Source organism: Phyllobates terribilis, unplaced genomic scaffold (assembly GCF_046119375.1).
Source record: "Phyllobates terribilis strain yellow unplaced genomic scaffold, ASM4611937v1 Scaffold_11__3_contigs__length_659146591, whole genome shotgun sequence".
NCBI classification, from domain to species: domain Eukaryota; kingdom Metazoa; phylum Chordata; class Amphibia; order Anura; family Dendrobatidae; genus Phyllobates; species Phyllobates terribilis.
In genome coordinates, this window is record NW_027362771.1 from 394977736 (window position 1) to 394999383 (window position 21648).

At 42.5% G+C, this 21648-nt stretch overlaps 1 protein-coding gene across 3 annotated transcripts in view; it reads left to right on the forward strand.

The window, feature by feature from the left end:
- Positions 1-21648, forward strand: part of MYO5C (myosin VC) — a 205272-nt gene that overhangs the window by 57021 nt on the left and 126603 nt on the right. For all 3 annotated transcript variants that reach the window (XM_073653029.1, XM_073653031.1, XM_073653030.1), the window contains exons 2-3: positions 823-933; positions 7025-7187. In XM_073653029.1, coding sequence (XP_073509130.1) covers positions 823-933; positions 7025-7187 — 274 coding nt within the window. The remainder of the gene's footprint in view (positions 1-822; positions 934-7024; positions 7188-21648) is intronic.

Genomic DNA, 21648 nt, shown 5'->3' on the forward strand with positions numbered 1-21648 from the left:
GATGACCCCATAGCCCCCTTACAAAACGCTGTTTACTCACCATCCCGGGTCCAGTATTGAGTCTCTGGTGCTGCTCCTGGTGTCCTGCATTAGCTGCAGTGCTAATGTGACAATGACAGGGCTGCAGCCAATCAGTGAACTCTGAGGAAGACTTTCCATCTTCATGGGCAGAGCTGCTGAGCTCACTGATTGGCTGCCACACTGTGGATGTGTAGTCTGCACCACAGCCAATACCAGACACCAATAGCAGCGCCATAAGCTCAGCAATGGTCCCAGGGGACAGTGAGTAAAGTGCATTTTGTTTTTATTATACAAACGCAAACGGTAGTCAATGGCAAAGATTTTCTGAAAGGTAACAACAGTAAGTGATCAATTTATACAATTTTCCTTGTAATTAGTGCTGAGTATGTATCATTAACCTTTTCCGGCGAGCACGCTTGGGTGCTCGCCGAGTATTTTGGCGTGCTCGACGTTTCATTCACTGAGCACCGGAGCGTGCTTGCCGGAAAAGGTTAATGAAACATACTCTATCAGCACTACTTGTAATCTATTTGACAGTCATGACGTGGCCGCCAGCCACCTTGGGCTTGATTTTATACTAATCAGAAATTGTGACAGTTATCTATTGCAGAATTGCCTTTGATAAACGTAAGAAAACCGGTAATGTAGAACTTGCACATCTTGTTTAAGCTATTTGCTGACAGAGGGGTAAAAGTGATGTTCATACATTAATATGAGCAGAATCTTGCACAAGTATCAAGTGAATGCAGTCTTGTCACATTATAAATAGATCTAACCAATTACACTCCCTTTTTGTTGCAGTATAACCGGGTGTGGATCCCTGATGCAGATGAGGTGTGGAGATCTGCTGAGATCACAAAGGACTTGAAGATTGGGGACAGTGTGCTTCATTTGTACTTGGAAGATGGGACTGTAAGGAACAATTATAAAATGTTGTTTTGCATAAATTGTATACAATGTAGTAAACTCAGTTAAAAGGTGAATTGTTGTGTTTTACATCTCCTAACTGCACAGGAGGATGGACTATTTTTGTAAGGCCTCATTCAGATGTCAGTTTTTCTCATACGAGTTCTATACACGTTTTTCACAGATAGAACTCATACCTATTGTAGTTTATAGAGCTGTTAGCGTCTCAGTGTATTTTCGCGGAGTGAGTGCTCTGCACGAAATCTTGGAGATACAATGGATATAAAAAGTCTACACAACCCTGTTAAAATGCCAAGTTTTTGCCATGTAAAAAAATCATAGAATTTCAGAACTTTTTCCACCTTTAATATCACCAATAATTTGTATAATTCAATTGAAAAATAAACTGAAATATTTTCAAGTGGAAAATGATAAACAACAAATAATGTGATTGCATAGATATGCACACCCTTATATTAAAACTTTATTCAAGTACCTTTTGAATTTTACAGCATTCAGTCTTTTTATGTAGGTGTCTATCAGCATGGCACATCTAGAATTGGCAATCTTTGCGCACTCTTCCTTGAGGCAGTGCTCCAAATCTGTCAGATTGTGAGGGCATCTCCTGTGTACAGCAGCCTCTGCAGGTTATTCTACAGATTTTCAATTGGATTTAGGCTAAGTTCTGACCGGGCCATTCCAAAACTTTGATCTTCTTCTGTTGAAATCATTCTTTTGTTGATTTGGACGTATGCTTAGGGTGATTGCTGAAAGGTGAAATTCCTCTTCATCTTTTGCCGAGGCCAGAAGGTTTTAGTGCAAAATTGACTGATATTTGGAACTGTTTACAATTCTCTCCACCTTGACAAAAGTGCCAGTTCCAGCTACCAAAAAACAGCCCCAAAACATAATGCTGCCTCCACCATGCTTAACATGCCTCTGTTTCTTGTATGTCTGCCATCTTAGACCTCAGTTCACATTGTCTGGTTTTTTGACTTGTTTGCATTCTGTGCAATTTAAGGGTGTGGCATGCCCTTTGTTGAGCTGATTGGTATATATGTAGCTTACCACGGGCCTAGGTGGTCTGGAGTTGGGACCCGGTCCTATTTGTCTACCCTTTTATATGCATTACTTCAACTTTGATATACAGTAAGGTTTTTAATATAGGCAGTATAGGTACCGTCCCAATTTAGGGTCACCTTGCCGCTGGTGGGACGGCTTGTATACTTTTTTTGATCAAAAATAGTTCACTAAGTACCCTATATTTATTATGCAATTTTGCTTTACATTTATATATAATTATGGTAGGGTATGAGATATATTTTTGTCTTGCTTCTTTTTTGCTAGTGTGAACATGCCTCTGTTTCTTGTATGTCTGCCATCTTAGACCTCAGTTCACATTGTCTGGTTTTTTGACTTGTTTGCATTCTGTGCAATTTAAGGGTGTGGCATGCCCTTTGTTGAGCTGATTGGTATATATGTAGCTTACCACGGGCCTAGGTGGTCTGGAGTTGGGACCCGGTCCTATTTGTCTACCCTTTTATATGCATTACTTCAACTTTGATATACAGTAAGGTTTTTAATATAGGCAGTATAGGTACCGTCCCAATTTAGGGTCACCTTGCCGCTGGTGGGACGGCTTGTATACTTTTTTTGATCAAAAATAGTTCACTAAGTACCCTATATTTATTATGCAATTTTGCTTTACATTTATATATAATTATGGTAGGGTATGAGATATATTTTTGTCTTGCTTCTTTTTTGCTAGTGTGAACATGCCTCTGTTTCTTGTATGTCTGCCATCTTAGACCTCAGTTCACATTGTCTGGTTTTTTCATGCTTTACTGTGGGTATGGTGTTCTTTTGGTGGTGCACCGTCTTGGCTTTGTGCCAAACATAACTTTGTTATGGACAAAAAGTTCATCCTCGGTTTCATCAGACCAAAATATGTTTGGCGGATTTGATGTAGGTTTTTTAGCATGTATTTTCTTTGTGACAAAATACTTTCTTTTTGCCGTACTACCCCACATGCCAGACTTATTAAGGATACGGGAGATTGTTGTCACATGCAGTATAGAACCAGTACTTGCTAGAAAATTCCAGCAGCTCCTTTAATACTGCTTTAGGCCTCTTGGCAGCCTCCAGGACCAACTATCTTCTTGTCAGCAATTTTTCATGGACATCCTGCTCTAGGTAATACCACTGTTGTTCCAAATTTAAGCCATTTTTTAATGTCTGTCTTCCCAGTGTCCCATTTTATATCTAATGCCTTGAAAATGTTATTATACACTTCTTTTAACTGATAACTTTCAACAATGAGATCCCTTTGTTGTGTTGTAAGCTGTTTACGGACCATGGTTTTTACTGTACAATGCAACTAAGAATATGTCAAGAAAATCCTATTAGAACAGCTAAACGTTATATGGAATTACTAGAATCACTGTAAATGATGGCAGCTGTGTACTGACTACTATTTAACATGACCAAACCAAAAAAGCAGGGTCAATCTTTTAATAAAGGTATCATGTAGAATAATACCTACAGAAAAAGTATTTACCCAAGAGAGAGAGATTAAAAAGGGGAAGATATTTGTAGTATAGAAATAATTCCTTTATTCAATTTTTTTTTACATACACAATAAGCTTTACATAGTGGACAGTCTGATAAAAGAATATAAAGAGAGTATAGATCACCCCACCATATTGCCTCTCCTATAATTCCCAATACAATTAAAGGTTTATATACTGACAACAATTATATTTATAAACAGCAGCCAACATGTCAAATAACCAAAAAAAACAGGTTAGAGTCCCGGATAACTGGGCCTTACCCAGACAGCCTACTCACAGCATATATAAAACCAAACAGAGACTAAGAGTATAAATGGCTTATAAAAGAAAAAAGAAGATTGTTTATTAATAGATAAATATACAGTACAAAAATTTATTTTAAATATCATAAATGTAGGAAAAGGGGAAAAAAAAGTGCAAAGTGCCTAGACCAAGGTCCCCAAAAGTTCACTGCATCCCATCCCAAATGCTGAGGAAGTTGCGGCCATCAGAATTTCAAGCCACACTCACCACTGCCATAGTGGCCCGAATGGATGTGGGAAGACCCCACTTACCAAGTAGAAAAGCGCCTGCTACCCTGAGGTTCCCCCCTTCCCTGCGTTCCCATCCACTTTGTGGTGAGTACATACTGTTTTCTACTTGGTAAGTGGGGTCTTCCCACATCCATTCGGGCCACTATGGCAGTGGTGAGTGTGGCTTGAAATTCTGATGGCCGCCACTTCCTCAGCATGACGGCTGTGTGAGCGTACCCTAAATGTGATTGGTTAATTCTGAACACAGCCGCATCTCCATATATAGGAGGGTGTTAGCACTTATGCAACCACATTGTTTAAGTTTTATCACTTTTATTTTCCTCCTCAAAATTATTTCAGCTTGATTCACAATGGATCTTAACAGATTATGTGAGACATTAATTTTTTTAAATAACAAAAACCTGGCTATTTAACCGGGGTGTGCAGATGTTTAAAATCAACTGTATGTTTGATTTTGATCCAATTCTTGGATCAAACTCACCATTGCAAGTCTATTTGCCCATGAAAAAATGCCATTCGTGTGCTGTCCGTTTTTCACTGTCTGTTTGTTAGGAGAAGCTTGAGAAACCTTCATCATTTTATTTTTTATCTGAGAAAAACTGATCAAACACTGATGAAATTCTTTATAATAAACACTGATGAAACGTATATTTTATTTTTTGTGCGCAAGAATAATCACTGAAAGAGCTCTTAGACAGGATTTAAAAGTGGATCTATTACCAAATTTCACAATACAAGATCTATTAGACCTAATTAGACTGATATTCTTACATGTGTGAGAATGACTATATTATCCTCATATTAAGATGAGCATTTACTCTTAAAATGCTTATTCTAATAGCCATGTGAAAACTTTATAAAAGGATTATACAGCCGTTCTGACTTGAATTTTCAAAGTAAGCACACCAGTCTCATCAGTTCTGAGATACAGTACAGACCAAACGTTTGGACACACCTTCTCATTTAAAGATTTTTCTGTATTTTCATGACTATGAAAATTGTACATTCACACGGAAGGCATCAAAACTATGAATTAACACATGTGGAATTATATACTTAACAAAAAAAGTGTGAAACAACTGAAAATATGTCTTATATTCTAGGTTCTTCAAAGTAGCCACCTTTTGCTTTGATGACTGCTTTGCACACTCTTAGCAGTGTTAATTCATAGTTTTGATGCCTTCAGTGTGAATGTACAATTTTCATAGTCATGAAAATACAGAAAAATCTTTAAATGAGAAGGTGTGTCCAAACTTTTGGTCTGTACTGTATGTATTTAATAATGTATGAAGTTTTTACTATGAAATCTGGTGACAGGTCCTCTTAAACAAAACCCATTCACTAACATCATAACTTCCTCCCAGTCCTTTCTTTCAGGCCAGTGTTGAATATATGATGGTGGGTTATCAAAAATCTTGATCTCTGATAACCTAAGTGTCACACACTGCTCCTGACAGATAGAGACAAGCACACTACTGCTATCAGATAATTTCAGCTTCTCGTGCTCCTTCTACAGTGTAAGGCCTCATTCGGACGTCCAATTTTTGAGTATGAGTGCTATCTGTGGTTTTCGTGGATAGCACTTTTACCTGTGATCGTCTATGGGGTCACTCACATGTCTGTGGTTTTTCGCAGACCTAGCGGTGCATGGATCAAAATTGGCAATGTAAGTATATGGGTCCTTGAAAAAATCGGATCGCGCTCCAATGACATAGGAGTGTGGTCCGATTTTCACGAACTAGCAGAAATGAGAAGGTGAAGAATTTTTTTCTTTTACTCCACATCTGAGAAAAAATTGATGATACTCGAACCACACTCTGATCAAACTAAGATCAAACATTATCAGAGTCTGATCAAAATAATAGGTCTGTTTTTCTCGTACATGAAAAAAACTGATGTTTGAATGAGGCCTCACAAAAAGGTGTGTCACACATATTTTTGTCAACTGGCATGATTAATTATTTACTTTCTTTAAAAACATATATATAAACTGGTAAATATTGTAAAAAAGAACCAAAATTCAAAGAACGAACAATAAAAACAAAGTAATGCACTGCTCAAGAAACCTGAAAGTACTGTCAAAATAAAAGAACAGATGCCACAAAATGGTATGTAATGTATTACATTTGATGTTAAAGCTTTCTACATCTGTATACACATTGCAGACAATATCAGGGTGACCCCCGATGAAGCATTGTAAAACGCGCGTCGGGTGTTTGGTGGGTTCATACCTTTACTATTTATTACACTTTGTATCTGATATTGTCTGCAATGTGTACCTGTAGTCTGCACTGTATATAATTCCTCTATGTAAATTTGCATATGGTCATAGTCATTCGATGACTATATGTTTGAATTATTCATATAAACTATATACCTCATTTATTTAATATATATTTATATGTCGCCCTGTGATTGTGAATTTTTATATTACTGGGGTTTTGACAGTATGATCATCCACCAATTTGTTCATGTGTCTGTATTTGGGATTTTTTTATATGTTTTTATATATTTGTATTCAATAAAGTTCATTCATTTTTAATCAATAAATGTTATTACTTTAGTCCTGGCATATTTTTTGTTATTGGTATTGCTATGGCTGCCAGTGCCTTTTGGGAGACCTTACGGGTACCTGGGTTTACAATTCTTTGATGTTTCAAAAAATTCCAAGCGGCTAAAATAAGTGATCTGACTATTCTTCAGGTGTCTTACAGTATAAGGCAATGGGAAGGCTCAAAAGATGTCTGAAAGACACCCTGGGCATTTTTTTAGCGTTTTCCCAGCATTTTCACTTCAGAAAACGCTAGCAGTTTCTTAGTTCTTGAATCGAGAGAGAAAAATTACCAGAAAACTCCATTTAAAAAGATGACCTAAAAACAATGGAAAAGTGTTAATAAAAAAAGCCACTGATGGTCAAAAAGGATGAAGCAATCACTCAGGAAATGAAGCTAAAATTAGTAAAAGTAAATTTGGTATATTATTACTGTCTTGTAGGACTTGAAATATGTGATCGAGAAAGGTCTACCTCCTCTTAGAAATCCAGACATTCTTGTAGGAGAAAATGACCTCACTGCCCTCAGTTATTTGCATGAGCCAGCCGTCCTGCACAACCTTAAAGTGCGATTCATGGAGTCTAAACTTATCTACACCTACAGTGGTAAGTCAATACTGTATCACAGCTGAACTACTGTTTGTACAGTGCTATGTGTGTCATACAACTGAAACTATTACAAATAGGTACATTTACTAACAATTTATTGGTGTTATCTCACGCTTTTCATTTTTTTTCCACATAGTAATGATATTGAATTATATGTCTTCTCTAATGCAGAGGTCCACGGTGTCTCTCTAATGCAGGGGTGCACAACATTTTTTGGTCCAAGGGCCACATTGCCATACTGAACCAATCCCACGTGCCACAAAAAATGTAAAAGGGGTAATTACATGACTACATCACCAGAACTACCGTTAGTACATTTATACATCACCATAACCAAGTTTTGAGGATTTGGAGAGTTTCTGCTAAAAAAAAAAATCAGAAAAACAAACAATGCAGAGCCAGTGTCAGTCAGGGCCGGGGACGCGGTTACAGACACTGCTCAGTATACTGTGACTGGTGACTGAACCCGTGCCGGCGCCACCCCCGTAACTGAGACCGGAATGCTGCGGGGGGGAATGAAGTTAATTTTCTCCCCTCAGTCTTCTGCTGCGTGCAGGACCAGGAAGGTTAGTAACACTATTAACCTGCAGATTAACCCTGTATCATAATAGCATTTTTTCTGGTGACAGCTTCCCTTTAACCTTACTGTTTGTTTATTATATACCCAATGACATAATAAATGATAATTTTAAGTTTTTTAACAATGAAATAAGTATTGAACTCGTCACCAATTTTCTAAGTATCATATTTTTCGGACTATAAGACGCACTTTTCCCCCCCAAATTTGGAAAGAAAATGGGGGGTACGTCTTATGGTCCGAATGTAGCTTACCGGGGACTTGCGGTTGTGGTGAAGCGGGATCACAGGAAGCAGGGTTCCTCCCTCCCTCAGGAACCCGGCGGCGGCAGCAGAAGCGGTGAGACACTGCGGGGTGTCGGTGGTCAGGCAGAGTGGCGTGCATTGCTTTTCCGGCGGCCACGGCCATCTTCCTGAAGCCGTGATCTACAAGGAAATGGCCACCGAGATCCCAGTCTGTGCATGCGCCAACTCGGGTGGCCATTTCCCTGCTCCACTGCCCCACAGGTAAGATACCTATTCGGACTATAAGACGGACCGCCATCTTCTAAAAAATAATTTTTCCTATTTTTCATATAGTCCGAAAAATACGGTTGATATATTTGTAAAGGTGCTATTGACATGAAATTCTCACCAGATGTCGGTAACAACCCATCCAATCCATACAGGCAAAGAAGTCAACCCATAAATGTCCATAAATTATGTATAATAATGAGAAATGACACAGGGAAAAAGTATTGAACACACTTACTGAAATGTATTTAATACTTCGTACAAAAGCCTTTGTTGGTGATGACAGCTTCAAGACACCTCCTGTATGGAGAAACTAGTCGCTTGCATTGCTCAGGTGTGATATTTCCCCATTCTTCCACACAAACACTCTTCAAATCCCGTCGGCTCCTCCTATGAACTCTGAGCTTTAGTTCCTTCCAGAAATTTTCTATTGGATTCAGGACAGGTGATAAGCTGGGCCATTCTAAAAGCTTTATTTTCTTGGTTTAGTTTCCTTCGCTGTGTGTTTGGGATCATTGTCTTGCTGAAATGTCCACCTTCATTTTATCTTCATCATCCTAGTAGATGGCAGTAGATTTTTATCAAGAATATTTTGGTAAATTTGTCCATTTATCCTTCCTTGAATTATTTGAAGTTTGTCAGTACCGTATGCTGAAAAACAATCCCACACCATAATGTTCCCACCTCCAAACTTCACTGTTGGTATGTTGTTTTTAGGGTGATATGCAGAGCCTTTTGGCCTCAACACATGGTGTGTATTTTGGGATCCAAAGAGTTCAATTTTGGTCTCATTTGACCAAACTATATTCTCCCAGTATTTCACAAGCTTGTATAAATGCTATTGAGCAATCTTTAAACAAGCATGAACATGCTTTTTGTTCAGCAATGAAGTCTTGTGTGGTGAGTGTGCATACAGGCCATGGAGGTTGAATGTATTCTTTATAGTTTTCTTTGAAACAATTATATCTGCTGATCCAGGTCTTTTATGTAGCTCTCCAAAGGTGATCCTTGACTCTTGGACAACTCTTCTGATAATTCTTTTCATTCCTCTGTTTGAAATCTCTGGTCGTGGCCGATTTTTGGTGAAATGCTGTTCTTTCCACTTCTGGATTGTCCCCCCAACAGTGCTCACTGGATCCTTCAGTACTTTAGAAATTCTTCTGTAACCAATGCCATCAGTCTGTTTTGCATCAATAAGGTTGAGAAGTCTTGAGACCGCTCACTAGTTTTACACATCATGAGATGTTTCTTGTGTGACACCTTGGTAATGAGACACTTTTTTGATAGGCCATCAGGTGAAGCAGCTGATATTATTTTTTCACTAAGTGGCCGGATTGCTTTCTAATTACTGATAGATTTCAGATGGTGTCATAATTTTACATGGCTTTTTGCACCTTTATTTCTTCATGTGCCTGTGTGGATTGGATGGGTTGTTAACGACATCTGGTGAGAATTTCATGTCAATAGCACCTTTAGAAATATATTTACTTCGAAAATTGGTGACATATTCAATACTTATTTCACCCACTATATATTTTAGAATTCCAAAAGACCACCTCACTGTGATAACCACCCACCCCTTATCCAGATCAGATTTCCTGTGACAGATTTTTCATTCTACCACAAAATTATGCATGCTGACCATTTGATAAAGGCCACCTGAATCAAAGATCACATTTCAATGCAATTTTTAGGCAGTCATCTCAAATTGTTTTTTTTTATATACTTTTAAGGGGTGGCAATAGTTTACAACCATATGTGTTTGAAAGAGTGCACTATTCTTAAAGAATGGTATCTGATCTGCTGGCAGGATGTTCTAGAGGAGAGGGAGCTGAGAAGATATATATTTATATACATACTAGATGGTGGCCCGATTCTAACACATCAGGTATTCTAGCATATGTCTCCCGACCCTCCTTTATAATGCCCCATGCAGGATGTCACATCCCCCCCCTCCCTTATAATGCCCCATGCAGGAAGTCACATCCCCCCTATATAATATCCCATGCAGGATGTCACATCCCCCGTATATAATACCCCATGCATATAATATCCCATGCAGGATGTCACTTCCCCCGTATATAATACCCCATGCAGGATGTCACATCCCCCCTATATAATGCCCCATGCAGGAAGTCACATCCCCCCTATATAATACCCCATGCAGGATGTCACATCCCCCTATAGTGCCCCATGCAGGATGTCACATCCGCCCTATATAATACCCCATGCAGGATGTCAGATCTCTCCATAGTGCCCCATGCAGGCTGTCACATCCCCCCTATATAATACCCCATGCAGGATGTCACATCTCTCCATAGTGCCCCATGCAGGCTGTCACATCCCCCCTATATAATACCCCATGCAGGATGTCACATCTCTCCATAGTGCCCCATGCAGGCTGTCACATCCCCCCTATATAATGCCCCATGCAGGATGCCACATCTCTCCATAGTGCCCCATGCAGGCTGTCACATCTCTCCATAGTGCCCCATGCAGGATGTCACATCTCTCCATAGTGCCCCATGCAGGATGTCACATCCCCCCCTATATAATACCCCATGCAGGATGTCACATCTCTCCATAGTGCCCCATGCAGGCTGTCACATCCCCCCTATATAATACCCCATGCAGGATGTCACATCCCCCCATAGTGCCCCATGCAGGTCCCCTATGGCCCCATACAAAAAAAAAAAATCCAATACTCACCTCACTGCTTCTCTGGACTCCAGGGTAGCTGGCATCTTCCCGCTGTGCGCTGTGACCGCTCAGGAGAGAGCGCGGTGTAAAGACGTCACCGTGCCCTCTGACCTGAGACGTCACAGAGCATCAGCGGAAGACACATGAGCTGCTGCGCAGGCACAGGGGGGTTTAAGTATGACGCCGGGTGCCGGGGTCCTGATCGAGCGGGGGGAGGGACGGGAGGAGAGGAGAGGGGAGGGGAGGGGCGTCACACTTGTCCTCGGGAGATAAGCGGCCGTAGCCGCTGATCTTCCGACGATAGCCGCATGTAGGTCAGCGGCGCCTGTGGTCGGGGGACTTATGCTGCGAGCAGCCGGCTGCATCTCCCGGCTGCATCGCCGCTGACCTCCGTGCCACACATGAGCTGCTAATGGCCGCCATGTTTTTCTGAAATGCCGCGTCGCTGATTGGCCGCGGCCGGACCAATCAGAGACCCGGGATTTCCTGAACAGACAGACAGAAAGACAGACAGACGGGATAAGACAATTATATAGATAGATATTATAAAATAGGTATTTTTTTTATTTTGTGTGGGAACAGTTATAGTAAACCTCACATTTTATTAATTTAAATCTCTGGTGTTTTATAACATATAAGCCCAGTGGGCAGTCCTAATAAATGATTGACAGTCTTCCCTGTCCAACTATGCATAAAGAGATAACTGTCAACCACTGAACAAGACCTCCCACGGGACTATTATGCATGTAAATACCAGAGACTTCAATGAATAAAACACAGGTTATACCGAATCTTTCCCAGCAAACCAATATATCATTCTGCTTAGCTTCTAAGGGCTAGTTCACATGTTCCTTTTTTTCCGCTTTTTTTCCACACATTTTGATGTGGAAAAAAGGCACAGATTACAGTACCAGCAAAGTGAGTGAGATTTCTGATATCTCATTCACACGCTGCTTATTTTTTCCCTGCAGATTTGAACCTTCAAGGCATTTTTTTTAATCTGCTTAACATGTCGTGACATGCTAAACATACCGCTCTCCGCAAGGAGAAATGTTACCCTTTAGATACCGGTCTGACGCCTCTCATCCAGCCAAACCAGAACTCACACTTTGCACTGATGAGGGGCAGTACCCCGAAACACAGTGTCTGCAAATTGAGTTTCTGGTTCTGGCTTATATCCTAAGTCATGTGATAAGGCTCGTTAAAGGGTCACTATTGACTTTTAGGATTGCTATTTCCTGTAGGTGGCACTAGAGTTCTGGTCCTCTTCCTCTCTGAATTGACAATTTGCATATTTCCCAGAGGAGCATTGCGGCTTTAAAAGTCTCCTCACTGTGACATGCTTAACATGTCACTCTCCGCAAGGAGAAATGTTAGCCCTTAGATATCTGTCTGACGCCTCTCACCTGGCCAAACCAGAACTTACACTTTGTACTGACTAGGGACAGTACCCCGAAATACAGTGTCTGCAAATTGAGTTTCTGGTTCTGGCTTTTATCCTAAGTCATGTGACAAGGCTCGTTAAAGGGTCACTATTGGCTTTTAGGATTGCTACTTCCTGTAGGCGGCACTAGAGTTCTGGTCCTTGTCCTCTCTGAAGAGACAATTTGCATTTTTAAATCTGCAGCATGTCAATAGGGAAAAACGCAAGTAAAAAACGCACACAAAAATAAGGCAAAAACGTGTACTTTGTTCAGCATTTTTCCTGCTAACGCTTTGGTTTTTACGCAGAAAAATCTGCTACAAATACTAAACATGTGCACAAACCCTAAGTCTGTATACCATGGTGTCCACAACATGTTGTACAGAGTCAAGTAAAGAGGGTCACTTTAAAATTGTGTCTGATAAATCTATTGCAACATTGATCTTTACCATTTAAATCAGTAGTTGTAGAGCATGAAAAACTGCTTCAAAACAGCAAATGGAAACCCCATGTGTAAATCTGGCCTTATAGCGAGGTTCTAGTGGCAAATGCTAATGAGTGCTGGATGTTTGGATTCTGGGATTTGTCCAACACTGTTAGAACAAGTCACAGGTATTTTTGTTCCCATGACTAATAAACGTACAAAAAAGTGAAATAAGTAGTTGAAGGTTGCTTAGACAAACACACCTGTACAAATATTATCACGCTCACATCCACAATGTTCTTACATTATTCTAATTATGTATATTGCTTTAATATTTTCCAGTTACTGTTTGAAAAAAAAAAAAACACTTGTGCAATAAAGAAAAAGTTTTTGTACTAAAAATAAAATTATGCCTTGGTATTTAGTATTTAGTTTATTTATTCACTTTTAACTCTTAAAGGAAACCTGTTAGTCATTTCATGCTGCCCGGACCCCGAGCAGCATGAATCAAATCCTGACTGTGTGATCGCAGTCAGGTATATTTTTCTCTGAAATGCTTCTGCGTTTGCGGAGTTTCAAAAGCTGAGCACTTTGTTAAACGAAGAAGCAATAATTTTTTGCCCAAGCCATCCAATAATTGCATGTATTGTCCCTGGTCATAGTTGTTGTTTCTGGTATCTAGAGTACAATGTACTTTGGAGCTCAAAGATAAGTGGCCTATGTTGTCCTGTACGCAGGGCCGGCTCCAGGTTTTTGTGGGCCCTGGGCGAAAGAGTCTCAGTGGGCCCCTTTAGCACATACCACGATTCATGATGCACAGATACGGCGGAGAAATATATATATATAGTACAATGCCAAAGATTTCACTTCTTACATTACATGAGCGATATTTATTGTAAATTCTACAATAGCTCAGAAACCGGCAAATCCTCTCAATGCACAGTGCAGACCGGACAATATAGTCCTCCATACAGTATTATGGGCCCCATATATTGCTCCATGAAGAATACTGGTCCCTATATAACGTTCCATACAGGATACTGGTCTCCATATAACGCTCCATACAGGATACTGGTCCCCATATAATGCTCCATACAGGTTACTGGTACCCATATAATGCTCCATAAAGGATGCTGGCCCCCATATAACGCTCCATAGAGGATACTGGTCCCCTTATAACGCTTCATACAGAATACTGGCCCCCACATAATGCTCATGCAGGATGTCACCAGCCCCCATATAATGCCCCATGCAGGATGTCACCTCTCCCCCCATATAATGCCCTATGCAGGATGTCACCTGTCCCTCCATATAATGCCCTATGCAGGATGTCATCTCTCCCCCCATATAATGCCCCATGCAGGATGTCGCCCCCCCCATATAATGCCCTATGCAAGATGTCACCTCTCCCCCCATATAATGCCCTATGCAGGATGTCACCTCTCCCCCCATATAATGCCCCATGCAGGATGTCGCCCCCCACCCCCATATAATGCCCCATGCAGGATGTCACCTCTCCCCACCCATATAGTGCCCCATGCAGGATGTCACCTCTCCCCCCATATAATGCCCCATGCAGGATGTCACCTCCCCCCCCATATAATGCGTCATGCAGGATGTCACTTGTCCCCCCCTCCCTTATAATGCCCCATGCCTCCATACATATAAAAGAAAAATCAAATACTCACCTCACTTCTCATCTGCTGCCGCAGCTCCGGACCCCTCAGCCGCGTTGGTGTCTTCCTGCTCTGCGCTGCCTGTGACGGCTCAGGAGAGAGCGCTGTGTAAAGATGTCACCGCGCCCTCTGACCTGAGATGTCACAGTGCAGCAGCCGCGGAAGAGACTGGAGCTGCTGCGGAGGCATGGGGAGAGGTAAGTATTGTGCTGGGGCCCTGAGCAAGCAGGGGGGAGTGAGCGCTGACACCGGCACCGCACCGCTCACGGGTCCCATGGCGCGCCGGGGTGCCCAACCATGAGTAGGCCCACCCGCTTGCTCAGGGCCCCGGCACTTGCCCGGGTGCGCCGGGTGCTGATGCTAGCCCTGCATGTACGTGAGCACAGAGAGCGGGCACTCGTTCTGCCAAAAGTACAATTTAAACAGGTGTGTTATAACAGACCTGCACAGTAACAGTAAATGTTATATTTACTTTAATAATTTATTTACAAATTTTGGATTAAAGCACATGAAGTCTCACTGGCCAAAAGGACTGCATAAAAACTAATGCCATGAGGGAGGTTAGGAATAGAGATGAGCGTTGTTCTACTCGAACTGTTCGCCAATCTCAAATTCGAGCTGTTTTGGGCGGTGTTCGAGCCGTTCGGCGAACACGAACAATTTGAGAAAAATTCGGCTGTTCGAGGTTATGTTCGATAACTGTTCGTGCACCAAAATCATAACTGGATTTTTTCTCAGTAATGATGAAAATTAATGTTAATACGCAGTTTGAGTGTACAGCGGGGTGGGGGGAGGGGCAGGGGATGGATCTCTGCAGGAACAATGAAGATCTCCATTTTTTTTTCTCTTTCCCGCATTTACAGTGGGGAGGTGCAATCTGTCAGCCTATCAGCAGCGCACACACGGAGCGAAGTGCTTTTTTTCACACAAGCAAGGGCATGTGTCATTGGCAGTGTATGTCACATGTCCTTGCCCTATAAGACCAAGCCATTTTCCCCGTCGCCACCATTTTCTCACTGCTGCAGCTGCGTGTTAGACGGCACCGCTCTTGCTGTGTGCGCTATACCTTGTTAATTTCAAGCCAATTTTCGCACAAATATACAGATAGCTTGGGAGTAGGGAATAGTTGTGATTGCAGTCCTTTTAAGGACTAGGTTACAGCATTTCCTACGACTTTTATCAGGCAGGTCTGTGCTCTTAAATAGATAGGTTGTGGGAGTAAAGACTAATTGTAATTGGAGTCCTTTTCAGGACTAGGTTACATGAGTTCCTATCAGTTTTTGCCAGGCAGGTCTGTGCCAGTGCTGTGCAAGTTTTTTTCACAGCATTTGGCTGAATCTAGCAAAGCTAATCCTTTTTGGCCTATTGCAGAGTGTGTTAGTCAGTGGAGTAGCCTATCTGTGTTGCAAGATATAACACCTGTGTATAGAATACCAATTTTTTTACTGCACCTAGTGAAGTAAAATCTTTTGGGCATAGCATCATTCTATTAGTCCATCTATACTGACCTCCATCAGGTTGCAAACTGAATATAATTTTTTTCTGCATCTAGCTCTGAAAAAATATTTGGGCTTCTAGCAGTGTGTGGGACTTGTTCTATTAGTCCATCTATACTGACCTCCATCAGGTTGCAAATTAAAAATAATTTTTTTCTGCATCTAGCTCTGAAAAAATATTTGGGCTTCTAGCAGTGTGTGGGACTTGGTCTATTAGTCCATCTATACTGACCTCCATCAGGTTGCAAATTAAAAATAATTTTTTTCTTCATTTAGCTCTGAAAAAATATTTGGGCTTCTAGCAGTGTGTGGGACTTGTTCTATTAGTCCTTCTATACTGACCTCCAGCAGGTTGCAAATTGAATATAATTTTTTTCTGCATCTAGCTCTGAAAAAATAGTTGGGCTTCTAGCGGTGTGTGGGACTTGGTCTATTAGTCCATCTATACTGACCTCCATCAGGTTGCAAATTAAAAATATTTTTTTTCTGCATCTAGCTCTGAAAAAATATTTGGGCTTCTAGCAGTGTGTGGGACTTGGTCTATTAGTCCATCTATACTGACCTCCATCAGGTTGCAAATTAAAAATAATTTTTTTCTGCATCTAGCTCTGAAAAAATATTTGGGCTTCTAGCGGTGTGTGGGACTTGGTCTATTAGTCCATCTATACTGACCTCCATCAGGTTGCAAATTAAAAATAATTTTTTTCTGCATCTAGCTCTGAAAAAATATTTGGGCTTCTAGCGGTGTGTGGGACTTGGTCTATTAGTCCATCTATACTGACCTCCATCAGGTTGCAAATTAAAAATAATTTTTTTCTGCATCTAGCTCTGAAAAAATATTTGGGCTTCTAGCGGTGTGTGGGACTTGGTCTATTAGTCCATCTATACTGACCTCCATCAGGTTGCAAATTAAAAATAATTTTTTTCTGCATCTAGCTCTGAAAAAATATTTGGGCTTCTAGCAGTGTGTGGGACTTGGTCTATTAGTCCATCTATACTGACCTCCATCAGGTTGCAAATTAAAAATAATTTTTTTCTGCATCTAGCTCTGAAAAAATATTTGGGCTTCTAGCAGTGTGTGGGACTTGGTCTATTAGTCCATCTATACTGACCTCCATCAGGTTGCAAATTAAAAATAATTTTTTTCTGCATCTAGCTCTGAAAAAATATTTGGGCTTCTAGCGGTGTGTGGGACTTGGTCTATTAGTCCATCTATACTGACCTCCATCAGGTTGCAAATTAAAAATAATTTTTTTCTGCATCTAGCTCTGAAAAAATATTTGGGCTTCTAGCAGTGTGTGGGACTTGGTCTATTAGTCCATCTATACTGACCTCCATCAGGTTGCAAATTAAAAATAATTTTTTTCTGCATCTAGCTCTGAAAAAATATTTGGGCTTCTAGCAGTGTGTGGGACTTGGTCTATTAGTCCATCTATACTGACCTCCATCAGGTTGCAAATTAAAAATAATTTTTTTCTTCATTTAGCTCTGAAAAAATATTTGGGCTTCTAGCAGTGTGTGGGACTTGTTCTATTAGTCCTTCTATACTGACCTCCAGCAGGTTGCAAATTGAATATAATTTTTTTCTGCATCTAGCTCTGAAAAAATAGTTGGGCTTCTAGCGGTGTGTGGGACTTGGTCTATTAGTCCATCTATACTGACCTCCATCAGGTTGCAAATTAAAAATAATTTTTTTCTGCATCTAGCTCTGAAAAAATATTTGGGCTTCTAGCAGTGTGTGGGACTTGGTCTATTAGTCCATCTATACTGACCTCCATCAGGTTGCAAATTAAAAATAATTTTTATCTGCATCTACAGTACCTCTGAAAAAATATTTGGGCTTCTAGCAGTGTGTGGGACTATTTGTATTAGTCCATCTATACTGACCTCCATCAGGTTGCAAATTCAAAATAATTTTTTTCTGCATCTAACCCAGCCAATAGTTTTGGCCTAATACCACAGTTTGGCCACTCACCTCTGCTCGGTTCCCATCCATCGTTTTTTTGTGCAAACAACTCCAGAGTTGTGAATTAGTTAACCACCAAAATGAGTGGAAAAAGGCCTGCTGCTGGTGGAAAGGGGAATAGGCGTGTTGGGAAGGGGAAAAAAGGTTGTGTCCGTGGGGTAGGTGTTAAAGCAACAGTAACATCTGCAGAAGAAAGACCATCTTCCAGCCAAACTAAAATGTCTACTTCTTTTAGCGGACAATGTGATAAGATCCCTTTCTTACGGCCACGCCAATCGCTACAAATTCCAGATGAGGCACAAAAACAGCAGGTGCTTCAACGGATATCAAGTGCTCCTTTAAGTGGGCTCTCCTCCACATCAACTTCAACATCACAAATACTCCAGTCCTCAAAGGTGTCACCCAAATCGCACTTGCTTCCTCACAGCTACCAAATCTCCAGCTGCCCGTCTGAGTATGAGGTAGAACAGATGGTTGAGTCTGCAGAGCTGTTTACTCATACTATAGCCTGGGAATCAGAGGTCGATTCCAGCGCTTCTGTGAATCCAGACGAAGAAATGATCTGCACTGATGCCCAGAATCTTTATGAGTCGGATCCAGGACCAGACGCAGAAGGTTCTGACCATAATGTAGACCCTCATTCCCAAACTGTAACTCCTGTTGGTGGAGACAATGAGGAAGACGATGATAAGACTCAAATACCTGATTGGAGCGACAACTTTAGTTTTTTGTCAGGGCAGGAACAGGTTGGCTCTGAGGACGACGGGTGTGATAACGCACAGGGTGATGATGATGAGGTCGGAGATCCCACTTACTGTCAACCCACAGTCAGCCAAGAGATGAGGTCAGCAGAGGAGGTGGAGGAAGATGCTAGTGACGACGAGGTCAGGTTGCGCCTTCCTGGACAGAGACGTAGTACTGGAAGCACGTCAACAACTGCATCCTCAAACACAACTCTGCCTCTCACCACAAGTCGTGGTGGCTCTTCAGGTCGCATGGGTGCTAAGCCTTGCATAGCCTGGGCATTTTTTCAGATCGATAAAGATGACCCAACTCGTGTTATCTGTAACATTTGTCAGCAAAAGCTAAGTAGAGGCCAAAAAATACATAGTTTGAGTACTTCATGCATGAACCGGCACATGGACATGAAGCATAAGTTGCAGTGGGAAGCTCAGTGTGCTACAATGCGGCCTAGCCGGCCGGGCCAATCACCGTCTGCCATATGTTGTGCATCCGCGGCCTCTTCATCCTCTGTGACTGGGGGGACAGCAGTCACACCTGTTTTGGGGCGCAGACCTGCCACCTCTTTACCCGCAACAGCCAGCGTGATTGGCAGGTCATCATTTTCTTTGGAGGTGGTAACACCAGCTGGTGTTGAGCGCTGTCCGACATCGATAGCACCACCTTTGGATCAAGGCAACCTAACATGTCCGCCTGCATCTTCCTCACAGACCGGCAGTTTGCCGGGGACACCCTTATCAACCCCGTCTAAGCACAATAGCCAGCCCTCGGTCCCTCAGATGTGGACAAGTAAAAGACCATTTCCTCCTAGCCATGAGAAAGCTAAGAGGTTGAATTTCACCATCTGCAAGCTCTTGGCTACAGAAATGCTGCCTTTCCGCCTGGTGGACACAGAGGATTTTCGAGACCTTATGTCCGTCGCAGTGCCCCAGTACCAGATGCCCAGTCGGCACTACTTCTCAAAGAAAGGTGTGCCTGCGCTCCACCAGCATGTCGCACACAACATCACTGCTTCTTTGAGAAACTCTGTGTGTGACAGGGTGCATTTCACCACAGACACTTGGACGAGTAGGCATGGACAGGGGCGTTACATGTCGCTGACTGGGCACTGGGTAACTATGGTGACAGCAGGACAAGGGGCTGCTGTCCAAGTCTTGCCGTCCCCACGAGTTGTGCGTCAATCCTCTTTATGTCAAAGTTCCTCCACTGCTTCTGCCTCCTCAACCTCCTCTCGGTCTTCCACCTGCACCCAAAGCCTGTCTGGTCATGCCACAAGCTTTCTAACTGCGCAGAAGGGATCCTGCACACCTCCTTACTATGCTGGCAGTAGGGCTCAACGTCATCAGGCGGTTTTTACATTGAAATGTCTGGGAAATGTGAGTCACACAGCTGAGGAGTTGTGGTCAGCTCTGGAGAACCAATTTCATGAATGGTTGTCTCCACTGGACCTGAAACCAGGGAAGGCCGTGTGCGACAATGCTGCAAACCTGGGTGCGGCCCTTCGCCGGGGCAATGTCACACACGTGCCTTGTATGGCTCACGTGTTGAACCTGGTTGTCCAGCAATTTTTAGCCCACTATCCCAGACTAGATGGCCTTCTGCAGAGGGCACGGTCGCTGTGTGCTCACTTCCGCCGTTCGCATCCCGCAGCTCAGCGACTTACATCTCTACAGAAGTCGTTGGGCCTGCCACTTCACCGGCTAAAATGCGATGTGCCTACCCGGTGGAATTCAACTCTGCACATGTTGCAGCGACTGTGGCAGCACCGACAAGCCCTGGTGCAATACGTTCTGACGTATAGCCTGGGCCAACGAGATTCAGAGGTGGGGCAAATCACGCTGGAGGAGTGGTCTCAGATCAGGGACCTATGCACCCTTCTGCACAGTTTTGAAATGGCGACGAAGATGTTTAGTGCTGACGATGCCATTATCAGCATGACTATTCCGGTGATTTACATGCTGGAGCACATGTTAAACAGAATTCGGAGTCAGGTGGTGGCACAAGAGGAGGTGGAGGAAGTAGAGGAGGAGGAGTTGTATGCGGAAGGGCTAACATCTGCAAGGTCCAGACGGTCGGCAGCACCAAGGCGGCAGGCATGTGAGGGTGGGGGAGATGGTTTTACCAGGGCGCATGGTAGCAGCCAAACTAGTGAGGAAGGTGCAGGAGCCCAGGAAGAAGTGGAGGACGAACTGATGGAAGACTCATCAGATGAGGGAGACCTTGATCACATTTCTGTTGTGCGAGGTTGGGGGGAGAGGACAGAGGAAGGAAGCATGATTGTTACCTCGCCACCAACACAACAGGGACTTGGTGCTCCTGGATGCGCAACACACATGAGTGCCTTCTTGCTGCACTACCTGCAACATGACCCTCGAATTGTGAGAATTAGAAATAATCCTGACTACTGGGTTGCCACACTGTTAGATCCCCGGTACAAAAGTAAATTTGCAGAAATTATTCCTGCCATAGAAAGGGATGCACGCATGCAGGAGTATCAGCAGAGACTGTTGCAGAATCTTACATGTGCTTTTCCACAAAATACCAGTGGTGCACGTAGTGAATCTCACAGTTCCAACTTGCCAACCGTGGGACCGTCAAGTGTTCAGCACTCAAACCGTAACAGAACCACAGTATCTGCTGGTAACATCAATTTTGCGGAATCATTTCACCACTTTTTTAGCCCATCCTTTGCAAGGCCACAGGAGACAAGAAGTCTGACACATAGTCAACGCCTAGAGACGATGGTACAGGAGTATCTCCAAGTAAACATTGAAGCCACGACTGTGTCACTGGACCCTTGCTCTTTTTGGGCTTCCAATCTGGATAAATGGCCGGAGCTAGCCACTTACGCCTTGGAGATCTTGTCATGCCCCGCAGCCAGCGTTCTGTCTGAACGTGTGTTCAGCGCTGCTGGTGGTGTGCTGACAGATAAGCGCACGCGGC